The sequence below is a fragment of the Primulina eburnea genome, chromosome 5 (assembly GCF_022965805.1).
Source record: "Primulina eburnea isolate SZY01 chromosome 5, ASM2296580v1, whole genome shotgun sequence".
Lineage (NCBI taxonomy): Eukaryota > Viridiplantae > Streptophyta > Magnoliopsida > Lamiales > Gesneriaceae > Primulina > Primulina eburnea.
The window spans coordinates 490583-504731 of NC_133105.1; the positions used below are offsets into that span (position 1 = coordinate 490583).

The following is a 14149-nucleotide window of genomic DNA, read 5'->3' on the forward strand; positions in this document are numbered from 1 at the left end:
GGACGTGCCTTTATGCATAGCACAACATGCATGAAATTAAGAGAACGAGACATGGAATCCACGAAAATGAATAATCACATATCAATCAATCAAATTTCAAAAGTCTTATTAATCATTACTCCACATATTTCTCTCCATATGTCAATGATTTCCTAGCAAAAATTAGATCACAGAAAAGCAAAAACCTAAAATAATTATGGTAAAAATCGAATAAAAGTTTTTATTTTTTTCAACTCTAAATCCCTAATATCCATTTTCAGTCATATATACCCTTGGGGCACGTTGTTTTCGTGTGTGTTTTTGGTTTCTTCGATTCTTGCTCGATTTTGAAGACACTTTTCTCTCAATGATACAAAGTAGAGCGGTCTTTCATGAACATAAAATGAAAAATATAAAGGAGTGAAATTTAATTTATGTTTCTTTACATTTTATTTTCTATCCTACCATATCAATTTCAAATTTAAACTTTCATTTTATTTATTTAAAAAACTATTTCATTATCTAATTTTTTATTGCAACACATACAATACATCATGTGTGTCAATGGTCGGTTTTAGTATTTAAATAATTTTAATGGTACCTTGTCATGTTTTGGGTCGTTTTGGGCCTTTAATTCTTGTAATAAAGATATTTTTGGACATTGGCCATTATCGTTTGGGTGGATTTCGATTAGTATTATGATGGCCATGTCTATAAAAAAAAAACTTGGTCTTACGGAAATTATTTGTTTAAATTATAATTGGGCCTTCTACGATCAATCAAAGGTCAGATGTTATATATAGATTCGCTAATTTATGTGAGCTTGTACGATACCGGATATCATTACAAATGATAAAATTCCTTTGATACAATTGCAAACTTTTAATTTCGGGATTAATTTGTTTAATATTATTAATTATCATATAATTGAAAATTATATTAATCAAATTGAAATAAATATTTTATACTCAGTTAAAAGATGTACACACATGGGAAAACACACAAATATAGATTATGAATGAGTAATTTAGGTGTAGCTTCATATAGAGATGTCTAACTTGATTTGATCACGTAATGGGGAAATCAAACATAACTTTAATCCGAGATATATTAAATTGACAGGTCAATAAAAGGAATAGAATGAAGAGCAGTCTATGAAAAACTTAAAAAATATAATTAAGAATGATATCTTAAATCTTATTTTAAAAAATGATATTTGTGATAATAGTTATATTTAGAGAAATAATATCATAAACATTTTCTTAATTTCAATAATAAAGTTTCTAAAGAGAATGAAGATTTTTTAAATTGTTTTGATATAAATTAATATTTTTTTTTAATGGAGTACTGATAAATCAATAATCAAGTAGTAACATCTATAAATAAATCAATACAAAAAAATCAAGTAACAGAAAAGGAGACGTGAGTGGGGTCTAAACTCTCAATTCTTTGCCAAAATCTTGTCAGAATGCAGATCCTTCGCTTCCAAGATCCAATTTTTTTTAGGTGGGTACATATTTGATGACTGAGGAATTCTCATAATTTTTCGGAAGCGTTGGTTCGAGCTTCAATCAATTGAATTTAAAGGATCGCGAACCGGTAATGGCGCCTCCAGCTCAATCTCAACGATCCCCTTCTCCGTCTCAGCCGTCCGGGTTCTCTTCTAATCCTTCATTATTATCTCTCGATGTCATGGGTTTTTGTTTCACGTTCTGATGCCCGTGTGTGCGCGTATTGATACTTTAGGTGGACGGAAAGTCCTAGGCAGAGTATTTTAACAACTGACCAACCTTTTTTTAGTTGAATGGGTCAATGGGTGTGAATCCTTGATACTTCGAAATATGGGAAGTTTTGTAATGGGGGTTTAAGTTTTACTAGATTGAGTTATTGTAACTTGAAATTCTACTGTATGAATGTGTGCTTATATCCATTTTTGCAAATGGTTCAAGTCAATCCTTTGTTGTGAACGAGAGAAAAAAAACTATCAACTTAACTCATGTGCGCTGGACCATGTGTTTGTGGATATCTTTTCACTGTGTGATCTGGGGGTTCGTTAAATGAAAATGGCAAAACGAATCCCGTTCATTGCTGAATTTATGTGTTACGGGATATTTGTGACCTGGTGTGTGTGATATGAGGGTATCATGTTTTGGGCACTCTGAAATGGAAAAACTAATCAACATTTACTTTACTTTATCTCCTTCTCGAACTTCGGAAACGGATGGTAACATGCTACTTCAAATTCTAACCCTCCTTCTGCTTCGAGCAGGAAGGGGGAAGTTTCAGATCTGAAATCGCAGTTGCGCCAGCTTGCTGGTAGCCGAGCTCCTGGCACTGATGACACAAAACGGGATCTTTTTAAGAAGGTTATATCTTACATGACAATTGGAATTGATGTATCATCAGTTTTTAGTGAAATGGTGATGTGCTCAGCGACGTCGGATATTGTGCTTAAAAAGATGTGTTATTTGTATGTGGGGAATTATGCGAAGCACAATCCAGATCTTGCACTTTTGACAATTAACTTTCTCCAGAGGGACTGTAAGGATGAGGATCCAATGATTAGGGGTTTGGCATTGAGGAGTCTTTGTTCCCTTGGTGTGGCTAATTTGGTGGAATACTTGGTCGGGCCTTTAGGTAATGGGTTGAAAGATGGGAATAGTTATGTTAGGATGGTTGCGGCTGTTGGAGTGCTCAAACTATACCATATTTCAGCATCGACTTGCGTGGATGCAGATTTTCCGGCTTTGCTCAAGCATTTGATGCTTAAAGACAAAGATGCTCAGGTCAAGTTACTTTGTGCATCGTTTTTTGTTATATCTGTTTTTAGATGTAGATGTCACTTTTAACCTTCAGATCAATCTCATTCTCTGCCTGTACTAACTTGGGTTTGATTTGGAGTTGAGATATGCATCCATTCTTGATAAATTGGTAAAGAGTAAACTATTATTTTATTTATCAGATTTGCATAAATATGATCGAAATTTTCTTAATCTTAAATATCCCACTTATTTCATCATCATAACTGTTCTTTCCAGACAGGCTTTGCTTTTCTTCTTTCAAAATCGTTTTATCTACTGTTGTCAATCAGGTGGTCGCGAATTGTTTAAATTCTCTTCAAGAGATTTGGGGTCTGGAAGCAAGCACATCCGAGGAAGCAGCTAGGGAGAGAGAAGCATTGCTTAGCAAGCCAGTTGTATATTACTTTTTAAATAGGTATCTACCATAGTATTGGTGGTTCATTAGCTGATTTTTTTTCTAGCTATTGAATTCCAATTAGTACTAGCTGCAAAGTCATCCGCATCGTTTATTTATTTAGTTCGTTTGTTGTGTTCTCCTTTTATCGTAAATGATTTGTCACCATGACATAGTAGATCTCAATTCATGATTCTGCATTCCTGATGTGGTAGACCTTGTTGTTTCATTAGACTTATTCAGTGTCTATCTTTTTTGATAACTTGTTTGAACTATTATGCTTGACAGTTAGTTTCAGCATTATAGAAAAATGAAAGATTTTTTGTTTTTACTTTTCTAGATTCAGTATTTCTTGGTGATAAGCAGGTATGATTATTCTGCTCACATGTATCTTTTCTGATTCTTATCTCTTGTACGGAAATTATACCTCGTAGTTCTATCCATGTATGTACCAAATTATAAGGATATGCAACCTGGAAAATCCAAAATGAACACGTAAACTGTCTTTGTTACTTTCTTACATGTGTTGAAAGTTAGGAAGTACCAAAGTCTGCATTTGATTACTGCAGGATCAAAGAATTTAGTGAATGGGCGCAATGTATTGTTTTGGAATTGGTTGCTAAATATGTTCCAACAGATAGCGAGGAGATCTTTGACATCATGAATCTTCTTGAAGATAGACTTCAGCATGCAAATGGTGCAGTTGTCTTGGCCACCATTAAGGTGTTTTTGCACATGACCTTATCCATGACTGATGTTCATCAACAGGTAATTGCTATTTTCCATTTAAAATCACCTTGTTGTTACATAATTGATGATTTGGCTTGATTTAATGCTTCTTCTAACATCCACTCACATAAGCTTCGATTCGCCAATTGGGTTTCCAAATTTTATGTGTCACGTTATTCTGGAATATGAAGTCCGGCAGGTTTCTGGTGCTGTTTGGTTGTAAGTGTTATATGCTTTGGCTCATGTTTCTGGCCCATTTCTGTATTTTTTCCTTTTACCTAGCACTCATTTCAGACATCAACATGTAGCCACTTTTTTCTTACTGGTAGCGCCTGGAGTAACCATTAAAAGCTTATTGCGGAATAATTTATTCTCCATTTGATTTCTGCACACGCAACTTCCTACTGTTATGGCCACAATGCCATTCATGGCCACATTTTCTTTAAAGATATCTCTCTTTTCTCTTCTGCTGGATTTGATTCCTGCAATCATTTTATCCATTTTACTCCACAAATCCCTCCTTAATTCCTGGGATGTACAAGTTTGTATTTCTCCAATGCCATCCTTCCAGATTGAGAGTCCTTTATCATTTATGGTGAGTATAACATAATATAGAATCTTCTTTTTCTGCTGCATACACACAGTGTAAAACAATTTTTTGGTCCGTGACTCCTAGTCAAATTGCTATTTAGATGCTTCAAAGCGATGCTTATACCATTGAGTTTTTAAGTTTACTTTGTTAATACTAGGAGTCTTTTTAAGCTTTTTGGGTCGTGCTTCTATGACTATCTTAGATTGCCTTGCCAAGCACTGATTTACTTAAAATGTGTGTCTATAGGTGTATGAGCGGATTAAAGCTCCTCTGCTCACTTTGGTAAGCTCGGGAAGTCCAGAGCAATCCTACGCTGTTCTAAGCCACCTTCATTTGCTGGTGATGCGTGCGCCTTTCATTTTCTGTTCAGACTACAAGCATTTTTACTGCCAGTATAACGAGCCATTCTATGTCAAAAAATTGAAACTTGAGATGCTTACCGCTGTGGCAAATGAGAGTAATACTTATGAGATAGGTAGATAGCATCCTATGCACTTGCTTAAACTTTGTTGAAAGTTTATTGCTTGCTTTTGTTCATCCTCCTGTCATTGGTTGGTCGTTGGTGGTGGTTTCTTAACTTTTTGATGTAACTAATGTGCAACCTTTTGGCTTCATTTTAGTGACTGAACTTTGTGAATATGTTGCAAATGTTGATATTCCAATGGCAAGAGAATCAATTCGAGCTGTTGGGAAGATTGCATTGCAGCAGTATGATGTTAATGCCATTGTTGATCGTTTGCTTCAGTTTCTGGAAATGGAAAAAGAACATGTGACTGCTGAAACTCTTGTAAGTTTTTCTCTTTTCTTTCCTGGACGGTTGGATATGTTAATCACAAATGTTACCATGGAAAGTTACACGATGTAATGTCATGATCTTATGAGCTAACTCTAGATTTTTCTTATTCTTTTTCTATGTAGGTTCTTGTGAAAGATCTTTTAAGAAAATATCCTCAATGGAGTCACGACTGCATTGCAGTTGTAGGGAATATTAGTAGCAAAAATGTTCAGGAACCAAAAGCCAAGGCAGCTCTTATTTGGATGCTGGGGGAATATGCCCAGGACATGCTGGATGCTCCTTATATTCTAGAGAGTCTTATAGAGAACTGGGATGAGGAGCATTCTGCAGAGGTGATTAGATGGCATTCCTTCTCGTTTGACCCTTTCTATGCTTCCATCTCTGTCAACTTTATTCAATTATTGACAACTTAGTTCTGTGTTATACAGGTTCGTTTACATCTTCTCACAGCAGTAATGAAGTGTTTCTTGAGAAGACCACCAGAGACTAGACAGGCCCTCGGAGCTGCTCTAGCTGCTGGTCTTGCCGATTTTCATCAGGTCAGCTTTGATCGAAAGTTGACTGAATATAATCTGAAGCTCGTGTGACGTGTATACTTTTGTCTAGCTTGTGGAAGAACGGTCACTAAGTTATTACCCTTGCAGGATGTCCATGATAGAGCATTATTCTACTATAGGCTTTTACAGTACAATGTTTCAGTAGCAGAACGTGTTGTAAATCCTCCGAAACAAGCTGTCTCAGCCTTTGCAGACACGCAAAGTAGTGAAACAAAAGATCGCATCTTTGATGAATTTAACAGTCTCTCTGTTGTGTACCAGAAGGTACTTCTACTTTTCTAGCTTCATATTTCCTTAGATTCTGAATGGCCACTATTTTTATGCATTTCGGAATGCTGAATGATTGATGTAAATATTTGTGTAGCCCTCGTACATGTTCACTGATAAGGAATACAGAGGACCATTCGCTTTCTCGGAGGAACTTGGGAATCTGTCCATTGGCACGGATTCTGGGGATCATATAATTGCAGCTCAGGGAGTTGAGGCAAATGATAAAGACTTACTATTGAGTACTTCTGAAAAGGAAGATAATCAGGGTTACAGAAGCAATGGTTCAGCGTATAGTGTCCCTTCTTACGATAATTCTACGACTACAGGTGCTTTTGAGTCTCAGTTAGACCTTGTATCACTTGACAATCTATCTACGCAAACTTCTTCTAGTTTGGCGATAGATGAACTGCTTGGTCTGGGAATGCCCACCGCACCTATTCCTGCTCCTTCGCCTCCTGCTTTGAAGCTCAACGCTAAAGCTGTTCTAGATGCTAATGCTTTTCAGCAGAAATGGCGCCAATTGCCAGTGTCTATATTCCAGGTTTCTTGATCTAAGAACATCGTATGCATTGAATTCGCATGTCACCCCCACGATAAGAAAAGTAAATTATATCAATAAAGTTAAGTTCTCGTCACCAACGAAAGAATTCGTCACCCCAGACTAAGTTCAAGAGTATCTTATAGCTATAGGGTAGTGCATTGAACAGAATCAAGATTTTTACGAGTGGATTTCTTCTTTCATTTCAGGAAATCTCTATAGATCCACGAGGAGTTGCGGCCATGACAACACCTCAGGCCCTTTCTCGACACATGCAAGGCCACTCGTTCCACTGCGTAGCTTCGGGCGGTCAATCTCCAAATTATAAGTTCTTTTTCTTTGCACGAAAAGAAGAAGAATCGTCTGCATATCTTGTCGAGTGTATTATCAATTCGTCCACGTGTAAAGTGCTACTAAAGATCAAATCAGATGATCCAACTACGTCCCCGGCCTTCTTAGAAATGTTCCAGTCTGCCTTGTCCAAATTTGGATTGCCTTAGGAGCAGATAAATTAGCCGTTACTTATACATGCCCATTCAAATTTGGTTTTGGTGAGTGACAGTCAACAAAGGAAACTGTCATGTAAATTCAACTTAGACTAAAAAGTGAAAAGGGCTTCTTTTGTTGTGTTCAGTTCGGCTTCCTCCGACCTTTTTACTCCAAAAAAGTATCTCATACCAATTGACTTAATGTTCTTATGTGACGATTGAATGACCAGAAAGAAGATATAAGGTGGTGTAATGGCATAATCTATTTGTGATTTTCTCACTCCCTGTAAAACTAATGCGAGGGTGTGTGTGCATCCATTACTTGAAATGTATTGTTTTAATGTTTTTAAGTAATTTTGTGTACATTTTCTGATTGTATTGATGATTTTATTTTTTCAAGATAACATCAAATATTCAATTTATTGCCTTCAAATATTTTCTCAAATCTCTATTCTCCAAAGCTCTCAAAAGACCAAAATGTAACATTGTTGTTTGTCACTGCATTTTAGCTCAACGTAACTTACAATGATGGTAATTTTCAAATAAAGTTGGCTGAAAAAAATGAGTTACGGGAAGTGTTAATAAACTTCAACGAGCCATTGCCCGTTCATTATCTGTATCGAACGTGGAATATCTATGCCACAAGGAATCTTATTTTTTATTATTGTATAAATATAAATATGATATGATTCTTGTAAAATTACAATTATGCTAATTAAATAAGAAGTCTTGGACACCAAATTTTTTTAAAAAAAGAAAATTTAGGGAAAATGTTGGTGAAATATTCAAGTATAAATTCCTTCAAAACAGGGAATTGTAAGATCCAAAAAATAGTTAATTAATAAATAATATAAGGGAAGAAAATGATGCCAAATATAGATAAAATCACATTTGCCTTGTGGTGGTGTGGTTCCTTCTACCTCGATTCTTGCCTTATCTCCACTGTATTTTCAGAAATTATCACGTACATTATTCTACGATAAATTCGTGGATAAGATTTTTTGTAAGGATTTTGTCGTGTGAAGAAGAGATTCCTCGAACAACTCTCTCCTAATTTCCTACATGTTATTGCATCATCAGGAATAGCTAACCGATTGGGTTGTGTGTGTCTGGAGAGAGTGCAATGTGCATAAAGGTGCCAGCTTTATGTTCTTTCAACGGTTCAAGAACTCATTCATTCGTTAGTTTTCACAAATATTCTTTATCCCATCAAATTGTTTTTTCACCTTTTTTGAAAGTTATGGTGTCAACTTTTTTAAAATTGGGCACTACCAATTTTCTTGGTATTGCAACATTTCAGTTATCCGATTCGAGATAATATGGTGACAGAGACAATTAGGTTTAATATTCTGTTTTTTCATGATTTTTATTTGTTTATTTATAAGTTAATATTTGGGACGTTTGGTATTCTGGTTGAAAAAAGATATGTGATTGTTTGGCTTATATTGTCGTGGCTAGCGGTAAGATTGGATTCGAGCATGAAAAAAAGAGTCATGAGAATTCGCATATGGTTCAAAGAAGGGGGAGAACTTGGTGCACCTAGAGGGGTGAACTTACAAATTCCATAAAAATATGAATGAAATTTGTTTATTTTTTTCTATTTAAGTAGCGACTCGGTCAGCCCCTGCAGAGATTATTCTTATGGGTCGAACTGGTTTTCTGATGGTATACCTTGCTTCAGAATTTATGATAGCATGAGCAGCCGGGAATCCATGTGTTTAGTTTCAGTCTCCATACTTTGAATCTCTGACTCCGCCATTATAGAGCCTTTGTCAGCAAGTTTTTATTTGAAAGGCTGTTGATATTCTTGGTTATTTTTGTTTTGCAGTGTACATACTGATGTGCAGGTCGTGGGCATTTTGTTTTTACTAACTTCCTGAAGAGGACGCAGGTGTCCTTGTGTACACCGATTATACTGTGAATAAGCCACTACAAGGAATTCAAATTGCTCGTAATATCCTTAAAGAATAACAATGGGCTACCTGGGGGATTTTGAAAAAGAAAGTGCAGATTCTGACATGACCATCAATAGTGGAGGGAACGCTTTGATCCTTAAAGAAAAGTGGGTTCAAGAATTTTCAATCAAGGTAATCTTTTATAGCATGAGGTCCACCTGACTAACGGCAAAAAATGTGACGGTCTTTCTCTCATTGCAGGAAAGGTCTCATAATGAGAAAATTCGACTTTATCCGATGCCGGCATCTACTCTGTGTACTTTCTGCATGAATGGGGAGAGTTGTAAAGTGGTTCGCTCCCGAACAAAAATGATGAATATTCTATTGGAAAAGGGAAAACCTCAAGATGCTCAGTCTATTTTTAACAATTTGATAGTTACAGGACATAAACCATCCCTAGTAACATACACAACTCTTTTAGCCTCTTTGACTGTTCAGAAACGCTTTGAATACATAAATCCAATTATTTCTCAAGTGCAAAAAAGTGGGATGAAGCCTGATTCTGTGTTCTTTAATGCGGTTGTCAATGCATTTGCTGAATGTGGGAACATGGAGGAAGCCGTGAAAGCTTTCTTGAAGATGAAGGAGCATGGGATGAAACCCACAACCAGTACTTTTAATACATTGATTAAAGGATATGGGTTAACTGGAAAGCCCGAAGAATCGTCCAGAATTATGGAGCTAATGTCCAGGGAAGAGAATGTGAAACCCAATTTGAGGACGTATAATGTACTTGTCAGGGCATGGTGTAACAAAATGAATGTAAGAGAGGCCTGGAATATGATGCATCAGATGGTATCTTCGGGATTGCGGCCAGATGCTGTTACTTACAACACGTTGGTGACTGCTTATGCTCAAAATGGGAAAACGGAAGAGGCAGAATCTGTGATTAAAGAGATGCAGAAAAACAATGTGCAGCCGAATGAAAGAACTTGTGGCATCGTAATCTCAGGATACTGCAAGGAAGGTCGAATAAGGGAGGCAATGAGATTTGTTTACATGATGAAGGAACTAGGAGTACATCCTAATCTCGTCGTTTTGAATTCATTGATCAAAGGATTCCTTGATTTATCTGATAGAGATGGTGTTGATGAGGTATGTCGAAGAGTTATGGTTTTTGAATAATTCGTTTTGGCACCTTCTCTTACACTTCACATATTGTATCTGGATGAACCAAGGAGCCGTGGAAACATCACTTGATTGCTGGAGGGATCTAAATGTCATTAGTATATAGTTTTATTAAGTAACCTTTATTAAGGATTTTTACCTCGAATATTATGGAATAATTGGCAATGCTAAGCACACAGAACTAGCCATGGCTTCTTTTTTTCCCCTTGTTTCGGAGGAGTCAATAGGAATTATTGTTCCTGCCACTTTATCTGTAATATCAAGAAAAACGTTATGCATATTGCTAGATTTGAATTAGATACCCAGTTCTAAATTCTTGCATTGACGAAGGTGGTTTTGCTCTTTTTCGAAAATATAATTCACTCAAGCAATAGAGTAATTTATAAGGAACTGTTCCATTATTCCATGTTTTATATTATGTTGTATCCATCCTCCAATGATGTTTACCAGTAATAGTACAAAATAATGGCTCTAATGATGTAATAGCCGTTCGACATTACCAGTTTTTGTGACTGCCAATTTTTTGCTGTGTAATGTCAAGATCTTGATACAGTTTAATTATACCAAGCTTTCTTCGAATCTTGGCTGTTTAGATATATAAGAATTGGAACTGATGATGCTCTCTTCCGTAGGTTCTGACCCTGATGGAAGAATTTGGACTAAAACCAGATGTGATTACCTTTAGCACCATCATGAATGGCTGGAGTGCTGCAGGCTATATGATCAAGTGTCTAGAAATTTTTGATGAGATGGTGGAAGCCGGCATCAAACCGGACACCCATGCGTATAGCATTTTGGCTAAAGGATATGTGCGTGCCCAAGAACCAGAGAAGGCTGAGGAACTTTTAATTGCCATGAAGAATTCCGGTCTTAGCCCAAATGTTGTGATCTTCACCACCATTATCAGCGGATGGTGCAGTTCTGGTTCAATGGACTCTGCAATGAGGGTTTTTGGAAAGATGATAGAATGTGGAATATCACCAAATCTAAAGACATTTGAGACATTAATCAGCGGCTTTGCAGAATCTAAGAAGCCTTGGAAAGCTGAAGAAATGGTCCAACTCATGGAGGAGTTCAATGTTCAACCAGAGAAAAGCACGTTTCTGTTGGTTTCCGAAGCATGGCGGAGTGTCGGGTTAACGAAAGAAGCGAACCGAATTATGGGCACTTTCCGAAAAAATCAGCTAGAGATAATACCAGCGGAGAGCCTGGAGAAAATTTACAAGAAAGAAGCTGTAAATTTATCTTTTTCAAGACTACAGATACCTAATGTGGTCGTTAGTGATCAAAAAGGGTCATTTACTCCAACAAAAACAAAAGCCGTGAATCTTGGTTCGAGATTCGAGGAACGTGTTTCAGTTTTTAGTCGGAAGCAATATCAAGGGCAGCTCAATATGTCTGCTCATTTTTTTCCCTTGTGTACAGTCCTATTATTGAACTAAAGGGCAAGGCCATACCCACCAGATGAAAGCTTGATTGCACTTGAAGCGGATACATACACCGACAGTTGTACATAAAAGGGATGGGGAGATGTAATTCGTTAATCTTTTGGCTTATTTCGTCTTAAAGGATTTGGAGGCAATGTAACTCATATATCTTGTTCGTCGCCGTTTATTTGTGCTAAAAATTACTGCATGAGAACTTGATAACATGCTTATAAATGATCAGAATATAGTTTGATATCCTTTTTCGAGGGAAAATTTCTAAGGAAAAACAGCTTGTAAAACGTATGTCAATGTCTAATCTTTTGAACATCATTTTAGCGCCAAGATCATAAAAATACAGACTGATGGGGGAGGGAATTTTGCCCTTTACACAATTATTTTCAACCTTCTGGTATTGTTCATCGCCTATCATGTCATTACACCTCAAAACAAAACGGTGTAGTTGAATGTAAACATCGACAAATAGTTGATATTCCTCTTACTCGATTATGCAACAAGGTTACTGATTATACTTGTTTTAGAATATTTGGGTGCCTTTGCTTCCCCTGTCTTTGTCCATATAATCAGCACAAACTTTCCTTTCGTTCTACTGCTTTGCACTTATCGGTTATAGTGAACATCATAAAGGCTACATGTAGTGACCCGTTCCAGAATCACCTACTAATCAAGAACTAAGCATGCAACTTAACTTAATTAATAACAATCAGAGATAATAGCGGAAAAGGTCAACAAATGATAGTTATACAACCCCATCGAAAATCCATAACAACTCAGAATGAAAAGAAAGTATACGGTACAACCATATCGAATCAAAGAGTACTGAATAAATAACTCCACCGGCTACTTAACGTCCTCCTCCTCCTCCTGAGCCATCCAACCTGAGGCCTGCCCCGTGGAAATGGGGTGTCCAAGATAAACAAAACCGAGGACGTGAGCGATAAGAACGCCCAGTACAAAAGCATGAGTATACAAACCTATATGAAATGCACATGCTATGATATGATACCAGGGTAGTCAAGAAACAGGAATCACAAAAGATCTCAAAATGCTCAGTCTAGAGGCGCCAAGTGGATAGTGCCGCGCGGTCCTACCTCTGGGTCACTGCATCCACTGCAAGAACAGACGTGGACCTAAAATGTCCCGGATCACCGAAGCCCTCCCGACCCGTCGGCCACTGTGTACTCTCGGTGTCCATGCGTCCACAAGACAAGACAGGGCTGAGCGGCCCCACAAGATATATAGCTTATCTCGAAAGAGATACAGCTCAACAGTAAAGGCTATCTCGAAGGAGATACGGCTCAACATGAAATGCAACATGCAGTAATAAACGTGACATAATAGCATGCATCATATGACATATATCAATGCACCACATAATCATGCAACACATATAAGAATGTATACTCGACCAGGATATCTCGGATAGTACTTCCGTACCTCTATCACAGCAATCCTAATCCACTGGACTAACCAGACAACAGGTCTAGTCCAAGCCTTCGTCCGTCGCTAGCCCACTGATGCCGCTAGCTCCCAACTAGAGCACAGCTCCGCTACAAGACCAGCAGCTCCCCGCTAGTGCCCGAACCTCGGAAAAAGACTAGAATCTCACAGAAACGACTGAAATGCTATGGAACTCTCTGAATTGGCGAGTCACAAATGAAGCCTCGCGCCTCTATTTATAGCTAATGTTCGGACGATCCGAACCATTTCGGAAGCTCCGATCCGGCACACTTCGGACGGTCCGAACTCTGATCGGACGATCCGATCCTTGCATGACTTCCACGAGTACAGCCACCTGTCTCGGACGATCCGAACCCCAATCGGATGATCCGAACCTTACCACGTGTCCAGAACCCTTCCACGTGTCCAGCCACCTGTCCCGGACGGTCCGACACTGGCTCGGACGATCCGAACTCATCGGACGATCCGAACTCATCGGACGATCCGAACTTGTTCGGTCCTTCCGATCCCACCGAAAATATAATTAATCCGATAATTAACTCAAATTAGGAATCGGGTTACTACACTACAAGTGTATCACCTCTGATGGGCGATTATATATTTCGAGGAATGTTAAATTTGATGAAACCATTTTTTCAACAGTCTTTTTCATCTAATTTATCATCATTAGGTAATTCTTCTAGTCACCTTCCTATTTTTCCACACCTCTCAATATTAATTCCTCTCCGTCCTCGCATTTACCCTCGGAATTGATGTCTCCTCTTCTTCACCTCCTATCCAGTCCAACAGCCACGCTTCCTCTGAGACACCGCTGCTCCATCTCCCTTGAACACTCATGACATGATTACTAGAGCTAAGGCGGTTGTCTTCAAACCGAAGGTTTTACTTTTTTTTTTTTTATTATTATTTTAACGACAAACGAGCTGTATCTCGATTGAATTTTGTTATCAAAATATCAACAAAGTGTAGACATCACATCATATTTCGTAAACTAAAATAACCACATGTGTTACCCT

The 14149-nt window shown here is 37.6% G+C and overlaps 2 protein-coding genes across 2 annotated transcripts; both read left to right on the plus strand.

Annotated features, from left to right (window-relative positions):
* Nucleotides 1–1381: 1381 nt before the first annotated feature.
* On the plus strand, nt 1382–7289 carry LOC140831973 (beta-adaptin-like protein A). The gene is made up of 11 exons (XM_073195714.1): nt 1382–1634; nt 2249–2765; nt 3071–3195; nt 3744–3942; nt 4742–4970; nt 5116–5282; nt 5414–5623; nt 5720–5830; nt 5936–6112; nt 6213–6659; nt 6866–7289. Exons 1-11 carry the CDS (start codon nt 1582–1584, stop codon nt 7154–7156), a joined length of 2526 nt encoding a protein of 841 aa, XP_073051815.1. The 5' UTR covers nt 1382–1581; the 3' UTR covers nt 7157–7289.
* A 740-nt stretch (nt 7290–8029) lies between these two features.
* LOC140831974 (uncharacterized) lies at nt 8030–11911 on the plus strand. The gene is made up of 4 exons (XM_073195715.1): nt 8030–8279; nt 8973–9231; nt 9301–10194; nt 10860–11911. The coding sequence occupies exons 2-4, from the start codon at nt 9118–9120 to the stop codon at nt 11667–11669; spliced, it is 1818 nt and encodes a 605-aa protein (XP_073051816.1). The 5' UTR covers nt 8030–8279; nt 8973–9117; the 3' UTR covers nt 11670–11911.
* Nucleotides 11912–14149: the final 2238 nt, after the last annotated feature.

What these genes read in the sequence shown, in the direction of transcription:
- LOC140831973 (XM_073195714.1), top strand. Translation starts at nt 1,582, where the DNA reads ATGGCGCCTCCAGCTCAATCTCAACGATCCCCTTCTCCGTCTCAGCCG. An exon ending in GTATATTACTTTTTAAATAG is followed by an intron (nt 3,196 to 3,743) that starts GTATCTACCATA and finishes TGATTACTGCAG; the next exon opens with GATCAAAGAATTTAGTGAAT. An exon ending in GAGTAATACTTATGAGATAG is followed by an intron (nt 4,971 to 5,115) that starts GTAGATAGCATC and finishes GCTTCATTTTAG; the next exon opens with TGACTGAACTTTGTGAATAT.
- LOC140831974 (XM_073195715.1), top strand. Translation starts at nt 9,118, where the DNA reads ATGGGCTACCTGGGGGATTTTGAAAAAGAAAGTGCAGATTCTGACATG. An exon ending in TTCAAGAATTTTCAATCAAG is followed by an intron (nt 9,232 to 9,300) that starts GTAATCTTTTAT and finishes CTCTCATTGCAG; the next exon opens with GAAAGGTCTCATAATGAGAA. An exon ending in ATAGAGATGGTGTTGATGAG is followed by an intron (nt 10,195 to 10,859) that starts GTATGTCGAAGA and finishes TCTCTTCCGTAG; the next exon opens with GTTCTGACCCTGATGGAAGA.